Here is a 12,805-nt window from a genome sequence, read left to right on the forward strand (position 1 = left end):
CTGAAAATAACTCCTAATGCATTTTTGGAGCAAAAATTAATATAACACTCTGTCTTATTTTCGGGGAAACATGGTAGACACAGAAGGTGCCAATTGTGTTCCTGACACTGGTAATGAACGCCCAAAGTGATGATTACAAAAATCCCTGGGGACACCCAACTTTCAATGAGCTAATTGCCCATTCCTCTTCACTTTGTGTACCGTTCTAAGGTCCCACACAGTGTTCTACTTATAGGAGGAGTAACATTATTTAAAATCCCGGTATCTTTCTCACAAAAGAGAGAAATTCTGGCTGTCTACTCGTCAGTCTTTAGGGCTCAAGACCACCCTCTGGCCTTAGAGTTATTACGTTTCTGAGGTCATTGTTGAGAAAATTCTGTTTCCACTGCAGATGCTCTTTTCCCCTAAACTCTGTAGCAGGTAAAAATGAGGGGAAATGCTTATATTTCTTGATTTCTCTCTTACTTTTCCTTCTTTATTTTACTGCTGTTGCTGTTTGATTATTATGTATTTGTCTATGTTTTTACTATCTGATTTTATATTGGAAGCCGCCTAGAGTGGTCCGATGGGTCAGATAGGTGGGGTATAAATCAAATAAATAAATAAATAAATAAATAAATAAATAAATAAATAAATAAATAAATAAATAAATAAATAAATAAATAAATAAAAAGACAGTGCTTTTCCTGCAAGCTCATCTTTCCCCTGAAGGATATGAGGGAAGGCAGAATTGTGTCTAGCTCCAGGAGGAGGGTGGAGAGAGTTTTGTGCTGTAATGTTGTCCTACAGTTTTGCTCAGAATGTTATTTCTCCATGGAAGTGGCTTCCATTTTCCTGCTTCATACTCAGACTTTCAAATTTCTTTATATTTTTGAGCTTACTGTAACACTGCATGTTGTCAGACATTGTATTGTTTTTAGTTTCTATTACGTATCTCTTCATCACCATATAATTTCCCTGACAGCCCATATTTCCCAGTTTGAAAAAGCCCTGTGTGAGGAATTACCTTATAATGTCTTCCCCTGGGTTTTAACTGTAGTGTGGGAAGCCGGGGGGGGGGGGGATATGGGCTGCTTGTTGCCGTAATGAAAACCAAGAGTTGAACACACTCCTCAGGGACCTCACAAGTAAACTAAGTAGAGGAAAACCGAATCTCGCCCATAAAAATTTCTCCAAAATGTCTCATCCTTTGAGATGCTTTTTGAAAGGGACATTCTTCTTTATTGGAACAAATTATAATGGCTGGAATTCTCAAGGGAGGGATCGTGAGCACAGGACGGGTTTATTCATGCCGATCGACAGGCTGTTACATGGAAATAGATTAATTGCAGTTTCCCACACCACATTCCTCAGAGCCCAGTACGTAGAGAATCTTGTGAGGAGATTGCATGGAATTACACTTGTTGAGTCTTCCCAGAGAAAGGGGAACATATATACACCTCAACCTGTGAGGAAGGGATGGTGAACCATAACAAAAAAAGATGAAAAAAGTTCACAGAAAAGAACTTATCGTATCAACTACATAAAAATTGCTGGATGGGAATGACTATGCTTTGCATAGCCAGGATTCTGGCTGTGGTGAAACTGAGAAATTGGAGAATGTGGAAGCCATCTTGGAAAATTAGGCTTCCTGTGAATGCCTGATGAAAGGAAGCTGAGAAACTGGAGGGCAATGTCTGCTCAAGATAAGCCTGCGGGGCTTATCTATTGGGAGAGAGGTCTTCAAGGCCAAGCCAGATGCCCCCCCCCCCAATGCTAAATGGGAGATGACTTCAGCTGCATGAAGTGAAGGAGGCACAAAATGCTCTGGGCTTTAGAAATATTCTTGGAAACTCAAAGACTGCTTGGTGAGCCATCTGGAAAGGTCTAACGCAGACTTTAATGTATAAAAAGGGGTTCAGAAGTTGCATTAGTCGGCTTAGCTCAGGGGCTGTTATGTTCAGTTGCAGTCCTGCTATTCCTTGCCTGGAAAGATGTACTCTGTGTATGTTGACTCCTTGCTAATGTGTGAGTATTAGATAAATTAGTTTAGCTTTATTATTTTCTGGTGCATTCTCCTGATTTCTTTAGCTTTATATCAACTGTATTTTTTGCTCCAAATGCTTTTAAAAAATTTTGAAATGTTTTTGCCTTTTTACTGTCTTTAATAAAATATAAACATCTCCCCAGTCAACTGTCTAGGTTTTTGACACAGATGTGTCTGTGATATTGAAACCTAGTCTTGCTCTGATCAGCTAGTGGGAATTTTGGTATTTGTGTGTGTTGGCAGCTCTGCATAGCCAGGTGGGCGTATTGGGCCTAGGTGCCTAGACTTGTGGATTTTAGGATTACCTGGAAGCTCTTCCAGGTCTGGGATGACTGAGGTGTTGGGAGGTACTGGTGCTAAACTGGATCCATAGTCATACCCACAACTGACTCTCCTGGGTTCACCCACCCCATAAAAAAAAAGAGGGTAGTGTGGATCACTGGTTAGAGAGAGACCTCCTGAACCGAGTAATCTGACACTGGCAATAAACATCCTTTCATTTTAGGACAAACAAGCAGAAGCCCCAATTTATTTATTTTGACAGCACTTACCAAAATATAACTGTAATCATAACACACCATATAACGATGATGCACACATGCATTCAGTTGTGTGTTAAGGGAAGCCAAGTGTGTGTGTGTGGGGGGGGGGACTGTGCTTCAAGTTTCCTGGTGCCACGGTGGATGCCATTGCTGCCATGCAATCCTTTGTTTTGCTGGATTGCAGCCGTGTGTAGAAAAATGCCTCTTAAAAGCATGAGAGTCCTCATTTGGAGCAGGTCAGACTATAGGTATGTTTTCCTCCAATTTATATCCCACTTTTCTGCCAATAAATGATACCCCAGGTAGCTAATGGTGCTAAAAGCAAATTAAAACAACAACAATTAAAACATAAAAACAAAGATGCAATTAAAGGGTATCATTTAAAAAGAAAACAAACCACCACCACCCTAATCAGTTGAAGCTCCTCTCTTAGCAACAACCAAGCTGATACGTCAGAGGTCTGTTATGAAGTGGCTGCCACACTGCAATGAATATGTCCTCGTCTTCCCTGTGTACTACTGGGCTGTGTATGGAGATAATGGGTTAAATTCTACTGTTGATTTCAACTCAATGAATCAATGGGCCTCCCAGAAGTTTTCACTTTAAAAGTCCCACCCATCCTGTGAATCATTTAGCTCCCCATGCTCTAAGTCTTCCTTTCAACCTACCTGTAAAAAAAGGTGTATTATTGCTCCCACAGAAAACAAAGAACAGAATAGGGAAATGCTTGAAAGAGGTGAAGCAGGCACAAACCCTGATGACCAAGTCTTCTCAGAATGTGCAGGACATGGTACTAGAATCCTTTTATAAAAATGTAAAGAAATCTTGGCTCAAATTCCACTGATTTAATTGTGGAAATGTCGATCAACAAATCCCATAGATTCTGTGGCTCTACTCTAGCTCAGATTACCAGCTAGATTCAGGCCCTTGTACTTTCAGGGCAAAAAGCCACATAAGAAAAGAAACGCAAAGTGGCGGAAAAGACTTTAATTAAAGTAAAGAAACTGTAACTTCCAAAGAGCATGATACAAGAATTGTTAAGTATCTTTCAACATTCTTCTCAGTCATTTCTCTTTGAAATGGGGTTGTTACACATCAATACACCTGTGCTTTCCATCATCGATATGCTTCTACACTGGACACAAAGAGATGTGGTATCACCGTCCCTTATGATATAAACCTCAAATTGTTTCTTTGTTAGAGTACCTTTCATAAGTTATACTGAACGTGACTTTCTGAAGTCAGGTATTTCCTATCCGTATGACAAGAGTTACTGATAGCAAGAGGAAACACTACAAGAAAGTATGTTATGCGCATTCTTAGGAATTTAAGCAATACACAGCAGCAGTGATTAACTTGAAGCACATATTTTCTTCATCTCTTAAGAGAACATTTCCATCTGAAATCAGGATTAGCTGGAACAACAGATAGTTCAGGTACGAAGTGTAATTTGAAAGGCTTAGCAATTTAAATCCAGTGCTTAACAGCCTTGAGGGCTGCACCAAAAGTTTGAAGGGCCGGATTAGTTCCTTTATAGGCCATCAGGAGGGAGCCTGCCTCAGCAAGGAAGCCGGCTCCTTCTAGCTGTTTTGCTGTGTCTTCAACATCCCACTGCCCTTCCTCCTGCTTGGTCAGCAGATGGTTAACCAGGTGGGGATAGAAGGCTGTGGAAACACACTTCACCACCAACTTCTTATCCAGGAGCAACGAAAGCAGCTCAGCGTCACAGTTGGAATTGTCAGCCTACAGAGGGGTGGGTGGGGGAGGAAAAAGAGAACATCACTATTATTATTATTATTATTATTATTATTATTATTATTATTATTATTATTATTATTATTATTATTATTATTATTATTATTATTATTATTATTATTATTATTAGTAGTAGTAGTAGTAGTAGTAGTAGTATTAGTATTATTATTAGTATTAGTATTAGTATTAGTATTAGTATTATTAGTATTATTAGTATTATTATTATTATTATTATTATTATTATTAGTAGTAGTAGTAGTAGTAGTAGTAGTAGTAGTAGTAGTAGTAGTAGTGTTATTGTCATTATTGTTATTATTATTGAAATACAATAGTACACTTTTACAGGACAGTACACTTTTAACTTTGAAACAAGGATGTTCTCTTCTGCTTGATGAGACCTTTAAAAAAAAAAGGTCAGCACCTAGTAAGTTTCATACAAATGTGGCACCATTTCACAACAGTACTTTTCAAAAATTGCAAACATTTCTGATACAAGATGTGATAAAACCTGTGTCTTTGGGCTGCTATGTCACAAACAAGAGAACAAATGCACAATAATTTATTGTGACAAATGAAACGGTATCTTGGTCTTGGCCATTGGGGTGGAGACTTAATATTTGCCCCTCCTTCCTTAAAGTTCTTTGCTATGGGGACAAACTCAACAAAAGCAAGGGTCAGAATGCTCAGGCAGCCTCCCCTGCCCCCACAAATTGTCTGGACTTAGTTCTTCCTAGAAAATGCTACAGAGCAGGGGTTCCCAACCTCTGGTCCGTGGCCTGGTGACGGTCTGTGGCCTTGGCAGGACCAGGCCGCAGAGACAGATCTCCCCCCCCCTGCGCACACTCCCCCTGATGCATGCACGGCCTGCCCCCTCATGGGTTCCTTGCCTACCCTCTGGCATCTACTGGTTCCCAGGGCACAGCTTTTGATGTTCATGCTCATTTATCTGTCAAGAAGCCTAAAGACACCATTTATCCATGCTCTTCCACCAGAAATGAGACCTTGAAGGTTCAATCCCATAAGCTCTTGTGCCACCTGAGCAGCTCACCGGGTTTTCAACCTACAACTGCTTGTTCCCTCCAGATACTTTTAAAGAATGGCCAAATTTGTTTCAAGGTGACACAGCCAGAAAGAGATGTCAGAAACAGTCCATGATCAGAAGGAAATTCTTAATGCAGGTGAGTATCGGAGCATCACAATACAAGCTTCTCTCACATTTGGGATTGTGCAAATTGACTTGCTCAGTTTGGTAGCTAGTCTTCAGGATTTAAACATGGATTCCTTTGAAGTCTGATTTCACAAATCCAGAAAGACTGCCTCCCCTCTTTCCAACATTAATGTGCTTTCAGTGGTAATTGTGAGTTATTTCTAACGTCTACTTCTGGCCTGAGTACAAGTACAGAAAACAGGAGTGATATCCGAACGGCAGCCTTTATTCCTATTGCTAGAATTTTCCCAGAATTTAGTGGTAAACTAAAAACAAGGCAGGCATGTTCCCGAATGTGCTTTGTGCAGATCTCATTTAAGTGTAAGCTGGTTTTGCCAGGCACTTCAGCAGATTGCCATGCTGCTTTAATAGCACAGAAAACTTCATGCTTTCAATCCCCAGATAAAAACTAATAAATAGGCCATTAAAAATACCCGTAAAAGCCAACCCACACTGTAAGTGCTGTACAAAACTTGACTCTTCCACGGTACAGCTCTAGCACATTAAACGCTAATTACAGGACTGTGTTTAGCAAGATGAATGACTGTTCACCTACTATATCAATGGCATTTGGGAAAGAAAAAAAGATAATATAGTGTTGCTGCTCGGCATGGGGTCACATTCTGTACTCTGATGGCTGCTAGAGTAGGATGAATTATTCATGTGACAGCAGCCAAAATGTCCCGTCCCCTCCCACGGTGATCAGAAATGCTTTAACTGGGCATGATGACTCAACAATAAAAATTACTCATTTCAGGACAGTGCCCTATCCCTATCACACTGTGTGTAGATCAAGGGCAAACAAACGTCCTCCTTGTCAAGGGCAACATCTCCTCCAGGGTAATGTGTCATGTGCATGTGTCATGTGCATGTCTTTGGAGAGTAGGTTTGAAGACAGAGGTGGGCAGGGCCATTTGCAGGCATGCTCACCCATTTTCTCCTTCTTTCTGACATCCCCCTTTCCTTCTCCCTTCAGATCTAGAGACTTCTGGGGAAGAGATGGAGACTCTTGCAGAAGCCTAAGCTAAGCTCTTGCATGGAGCTTTGGGAATGAGACCAAAGGGCTGTATAAGACCAGGTCAAGATCCACTTGTGGGCCATCGCTTACCAGTCCTTGTATAGCAGCGGTTCCCAACCCTGGGTCCCCAAATATTCTCAGACTAAAACTCCCAGAGGCCTTCATCACGAACTGTGCTAGCCAGGATTTCTGGGAGCTGTTGTCCAAGAACATCTGGGGACCCAAAGTTGGGAAGCAGTGATTCATAGGGGGGGGGAAGTGTTAAGGTATATAATTTTTATATAGCCTGAACATAATATGTGTGTGTGCAGAACAAGATTGAGATGACGTCCTTCCTTCATCCCTGGCTGATGCAATTTCTCTGCAATATGAAGATTGCCACACCTGTGTGCATGAAGTCACCTTAGACGGGATTGGACCAGACTGATGCCAGAATTGTATTTAAGAAATGAACTCTGTACAGTCATTCTCTCCTCCTTTATACTGATGTCTGCATGTCATGCTGCTGGTTTGAATACTGAAGTGCTGTATGTATGTATATCCTGTATATATTTTGTAAATACACTGCTGATAAGAAGAAGCTGTTGTGTGCGTTTATCTGCTCTTTACTCTGCGAGAGACAAGATAAAGTCACAGACGCACACTCCCTTAACAGAGGTTATGCGCCCAGCAACGTTCCGCTGCGCTGCAAACGTGAGTAAATAAGTAAATGAAAGAGGAGGAGAGCTTAAGCAGCAGTGATAGTGAAACCAGTTCGTCTGTAAACCCGGGGAAGGGAAGGATACAGAGAGCTGCAAGGATGGCATACAGCACGGGAGGAAATATAGGTGGCCTGGCCATAAATAGACTGAATGAAAATAATTATAGAACGTGGGCAATTAAAGCGGAGATGTTGTTGAGAAAGGAGGGTCTTTTTCGCTACGTTACAGCCCCCCCAGTGCAGCCCAGTGAGGAGGAAGAGGCAGAGCATGAGAGAGCTCTAGCCATGATCATTTTGGCCATTGAAGATTCGCTTCTAACCCACATTCAAGGACTGACAACAGCAAAAGCAGTCTGGGATAAACTAAAAGGCATTTATCAGAGGGAGACGACAGGCACAAAGATTTCTCTTACCAGGAGGTTGTTCCAATGCAGGATGAAACAGGATGAATGTGCTTCGGAACACTTAAAAAATATGAAGGACATGTTTAATCAACTGCAATTAATGAACGTTGTCTTCCCTCAGGAACAGCGCGTTTATATTTTGCTAAGTTCTCTGAATGACGATTACTCCATGCTAGTAACAAGTTTGGAAAGCATGCCAGAAACTAAGCTTTCAGAAGAATATGTGACAAACAGAATTCTCCAGGAGGAACAGCATTTAAAACAGAGAATGCTGAACAAAAAGTCAAGCCACGTGCGCGCTGACCACGAGAGACAGAGATACTCTGATGGCAGCGTACCCAGGAGGCGGGCAGACGGAGAACAAAGAGGAAGAGTGATGATGACGAAAGCCTGTTTCCTCTGCGGATCCACCAATCACCTGCAACGGAACTGTGACAAAAGCGGAAGTCCTCCAAGCAACAGAGAAGGCAGGAAGAAGGTCTCCAAAAGGTTTCAACAAAGAAACGACATGAGGCCGGTCTCCCTGGTTACCAGAGGAACGAGGGACAAGGTTCCGGGCAGCCACACAGAGGCGTGGCTCATTGACTCGGGGGCTGTCGTACATTTGTCTAATAATAGAGATCTCTTTTGTCTTTTAGATAAAACCAGCCTCAGAAGTGTGATGATGGCAAATTCACAAGAGACGGCCGTCGAAGGACAAGGAACTGTTTACATTCCTTCGTTGAATACTGAGATAAGTGGGGTATTTTACGCTCCTGAATTGTCGTTTAATATAATAAGTGTATCAGCGTTGGCTGAGCAAGGGTTCACTGTCACTTTTGAGAAACAGGAGTGTATAATTAAGAAAAATGGTAAAATAGTTGCAAAAGTGAAGCAAGAAAATAATCTGTACATGTTAAAGAGCCAGACACATGAAAGTGCACATGTGATACATACAAACAAACCACAACATCATAACTGTATACATTTACTGCATAGGAGGCTGGGTCATGTAAATTTTAGATCATTACAGAAAATGGAACATTTTGCCAGGGATGTAAACATAAAGGAATGCAAAAATTACTTGGACTGTAATGTCTGTAAAAGTAGCAAGACAAATGTGGCCCCAAAAGGGAGGAAAAGTGACAGAGTCACAACCAGGCCATTTGAATTAGTTCATGCAGATTTAATGGGACCATTTCCTCCATCATTAGGAGGAGCGAAATATGCAATGGTTCTAGTGGATGATTTTACAAGGTTTTCTTATTGTTATACACTAAGATCTAAAACAGAAGTATTTGATACATTTAGAAAATGGTTATTTTCAGTAGAGAGGAAATTTGACCACAAGGTGGCGCAGTTGCAAACGGATAGAGGTACGGAGTTTACAAACACTAGGTTTCAAAGATGGTTAGAAAGTCTGGGAATTAGACATAGAAAAACGAGCCCATATAGCCCATTTCAGAATGGTGTTGCTGAGAGACGCAACAGAGTGTTACAAGAGATGAAAAATGCATTGTTGGCAGACTCTGGGTTGCGTCATGGTCTGTGGAGTGAAGCGATACTAACCTCTAACTTTTTGGTTAACAGAATTTATTCTTCCTCGATAGATGACACACCATATTTCTTGTTATACGGTAAGAAACCATGTTTAAAATATTTGAGAGTGTTTGGATGCACGGCTTGGGTGCATATCCCGAAACAACTCAGAAGAAAAGGTAAAAATAAAACAAGAAAAATGACATTTGTAGGGTATGAACCCAATTCAAAGGCATACCGGTTTTTTGATGGGGATAGAAGTGTGATAATCTCTAGGTCAGCCAGTTTTAATGAAGGGGAAAACTGGGACCAAGTACACGCAAACTCACAGTTATACATCCCTCTACACGAAAGAAAGAGTCAATTAAGACAGACAGGAACACATAAGGAAGGCATGAAGTCCTGTGCTGATGATGAAGAAGGAGGAGCTACTACAGATGATGAAGAAGAAGAAGAAAAAGAAGATAGTGATGAGGAAGAGGAAGAGGAGGAAGCACACACTAGTAGTCAGATAGAAACACACACAAATTCACATGGTCCCAGGAGGTCCCAGAGAGCAAATAAGGGTGTGCCGCCCAATAGATTTGGAGTGAATGGTATTACAGTGTGTAATGTTTATATTGAGCCCAGAAATTATAAAGATGTTTTGAAGCTTCCTGACTATGAGAAGAATAAATGGTTAGAGGCCATGGAGGAGGAGATGAATTCCATGAAGGAACATCACGTGTTCACTGAAACCAAACTACCAGCAGAGCATAAGGTAATAGGTAGTAAGTGGGTGTTCAAAAGAAAATTGCAAAATGACGGAAACTACAGATATAAAGCAAGGTTGGTTGCACAAGGTTTTACACAGAAAAGGTTTCTACATTATGATGAGATATTTTCCCCGACAGTTAGATCTGAAACATTGAGAACAACGCTTGCCTTTGCTGTCAGTAAAAATTATGTAATTTACCACTACGATATAACAACTGCATACTTAAACGCAGACTTAAAGGAAGAGTTATATATGGCAAAAGCACCAGGTTTTGAAGGTACTAAACCAGAACTAGTGTACAGGCTAAACAAGGCAATTTATGGTTTGAAACAATCTGCTAAAAATTGGAATGATTGTTTACACCAAGTTTTGATGAAACTAGGATACAAGAACGGTCTAGCAGACCCTTGTTTATATACCAAGAAAGTTGGGAATGATTTAAATATTCTTCTGGCGTATGTTGATGACCTATGTTTTGTAGCAAAAGATCAGAGCCAAGTAGAGTTGTTTGAAAAACAATTAAAAAAGGAATTCAAATTTAAAAATCTAGGGCCAATACAAAATTATCTGGGTGTACAAATAAAGAAAACAGAACATGGACTTGAATTAAGTCAAGAACACAAAATAAAACAAATGTTAGAAAAATATTGTATGGGAGAGTGCAAGAATGTGAGTACTCCCATGACAGTGGATTTTCAAAAGGAAGATGAAATAAGTAAAGATTTTGAAAATAAAGATTTATATCACTCAGCAATAGGGAGCCTAATGTATCTAGCGAACTGGACGCGCCCGGACATAGCGGCGTCAGTAAACATACTCAGTAGATATATAGAAAAACCTAGTGAAAAACACTGGCAAGGATTAAAAAGGATTTTTAGATACCTAAAGGGAACATATAATTATCGTTTAATTTTGCAACCATCAAAAAATTTAAAACTGTCAGCTTATGTGGATAGTGACTGGGCTAACGATGAAAAAGACAGAAAATCTATGACTGGATTTGTCATAAAATTTGGAAGTAATATAGTTGGTTGGAAATCACGAAAGCAAAATTCTGTAGCAATCTCAACTTCTGAAGCAGAGTTTGCTGCCTTGTCAGATTTATGCTCTGAATTAATTTGGTATAAACAATTAACAAGAGACTTAAAGTGTAAAACAGATAATGCAATAAAAGTAATGGAAAATAATACCACTTGTATACAAATGGCCAAAACAGATAGAGTAAAAAACAGGAGCAAACATGTTGATATTAAATATCATAACGTAAGGGAAGCTGTAAAAGGAAAACTAATTGAATTAGAATATTGTAAGACTGAAGAAAATATTGCAGACATTTTGACTAAACCGTTGTGTGCTCAAAAGCATGAAAAGTGTATAGATGCATTGGGAATGTGTAATGGGTTCAGGCAATTTAAAAATTAGGAGGAGTGTTAAGGTATATAATTTTTATATAGCCTGAACATAATATGTGTGTGTGCAGAACAAGATTGAGATGACGTCCTTCCTTCATCCCTGGCTGATGCAATTTCTCTGCAATATGAAGATTGCCACACCTGTGTGCATGAAGTCACCTTAGACGGGATTGGACCAGACTGATGCCAGAATTGTATTTAAGAAATGAACTCTGTACAGTCATTCTCTCCTCCTTTATACTGATGTCTGCATGTCATGCTGCTGGTTTGAATACTGAAGTGCTGTATGTATGTATATCCTGTATATATTTTGTAAATACACTGCTGATAAGAAGAAGCTGTTGTGTGCGTTTATCTGCTCTTTACTCTGCGAGAGACAAGATAAAGTCACAGACGCACACTCCCTTAACAGAAAGCAATGGCACTGAATGGATTCCTGGGGGAGAGGCAAATCCGCATTCATGCAGCAGGGGGAGCAGGCTCTGAAGTAGCTCTTAGTCCCGTGGTGAGATGATGACGTGGTGTGATTCGCAGTATTGTGGTCAGAGCAGTGAGTGGGATCTTGTGTAGAGGGGGAATGGATCTTCCAATCCCCACGTTTTCCAAGAAATTGGCATTGAAAATAGAAGGCAAACAGCCTGCCTCTTCCAGAAGGCTATGATTACCTGTATAACCAAGTTTTGGCTCGGACGAAAACAACCTACATGTAGGCATGGCAATGTTCAATAAGAGTATTCTGCTTTGCTCATAGGGTTCATCTATTGTATTGATAGGCCTACAAGTCAAAGATGCTGAATATAACATTTGACTTACTGAGTTTCTGATTGCAACCTAATATGTGCTGTTTTGGGTGTCATGCTGAACCCCAGTTTTACAGTCTGTGGCATGTTTCGGCTCATGCACTCCCTCTCCTGAGGCACAGCTGTGTTGTCTATCGCCTCCCTCTCCCCCTCAAAAAACCTATAGGGAGCTGAGAAAAGCCAACATCAGACAGTCATTTAAAGAGTCTTACGCTCAACCAGAGAACTGGGATCAAGTGGCATTCAAAGCTCCAGTTCACTCAAAACTGAAGAGGAAGTGTCCCATCTCATTCTCTTGCCTGTGCCTTGGTAGGAGAAGGGAGTGCTTATATCGGAGACGCTGAACTAGTACCACAAGCACCACAACAGTTCCTTGAGTTTTTCAAGGGCTGAAAATGATATTGTTGCAGGCAAGCAGAATGGGTAAAAAAAAAAACAACAATTGAAAAAAAGTTTTAAAAACTGAAATCATTATTTTTATTGGTATATGCTTTTTGTCTAAACTGATGCAATTCAAAGGGAAGGACTATAAATTTTGGTTCTGTATAATGAGAAGAAGAAGAAGATCATATCTATTTTCTAACTCATGCTCGTTTTTTTCAGTCTTGGGCCTTTCTCCTTCCCTCCAGACTTGATACAATGCTGGAAATTCTTGAAAGACCTCTT

The 12,805-nt window shown here is 40.4% G+C and overlaps 1 protein-coding gene and 2 long non-coding RNA genes across 4 annotated transcripts in view; 2 read left to right on the forward strand and 1 right to left on the reverse strand.

Moving 5' to 3' along the window:
- Nucleotides 1-3,540: 3,540 nt before the first annotated feature.
- NBAS (NBAS subunit of NRZ tethering complex) overlaps nucleotides 3,541-12,805 on the reverse strand; it is a 234,840-nt gene continuing 225,575 nt past the window's right edge. For both annotated transcript variants that reach the window (XM_073001737.2, XM_078388309.1), the window contains exon 52: nucleotides 3,541-4,311. In XM_073001737.2, coding sequence (XP_072857838.2) covers nucleotides 4,036-4,311 — 276 coding nt within the window. In that variant the 3' untranslated portion in view covers nucleotides 3,541-4,035. The remainder of the gene's footprint in view (nucleotides 4,312-12,805) is intronic.
- Nucleotides 7,152-7,939, forward strand: LOC144587499 (uncharacterized). Its single transcript, XR_013542653.1, has 2 exons — nucleotides 7,152-7,241; nucleotides 7,774-7,939. It is a non-coding gene; the product is annotated as an uncharacterized LOC144587499 (long non-coding RNA).
- On the forward strand, nucleotides 9,419-11,676 carry LOC144587500 (uncharacterized). Its single transcript, XR_013542654.1, has 2 exons — nucleotides 9,419-10,028; nucleotides 11,069-11,676. It is a non-coding gene; the product is annotated as an uncharacterized LOC144587500 (long non-coding RNA).

Source organism: Pogona vitticeps, chromosome 1 (assembly GCF_051106095.1).
Source record: "Pogona vitticeps strain Pit_001003342236 chromosome 1, PviZW2.1, whole genome shotgun sequence".
In the NCBI taxonomy this organism is placed as follows: Eukaryota; Metazoa; Chordata; class Lepidosauria; order Squamata; family Agamidae; genus Pogona; species Pogona vitticeps.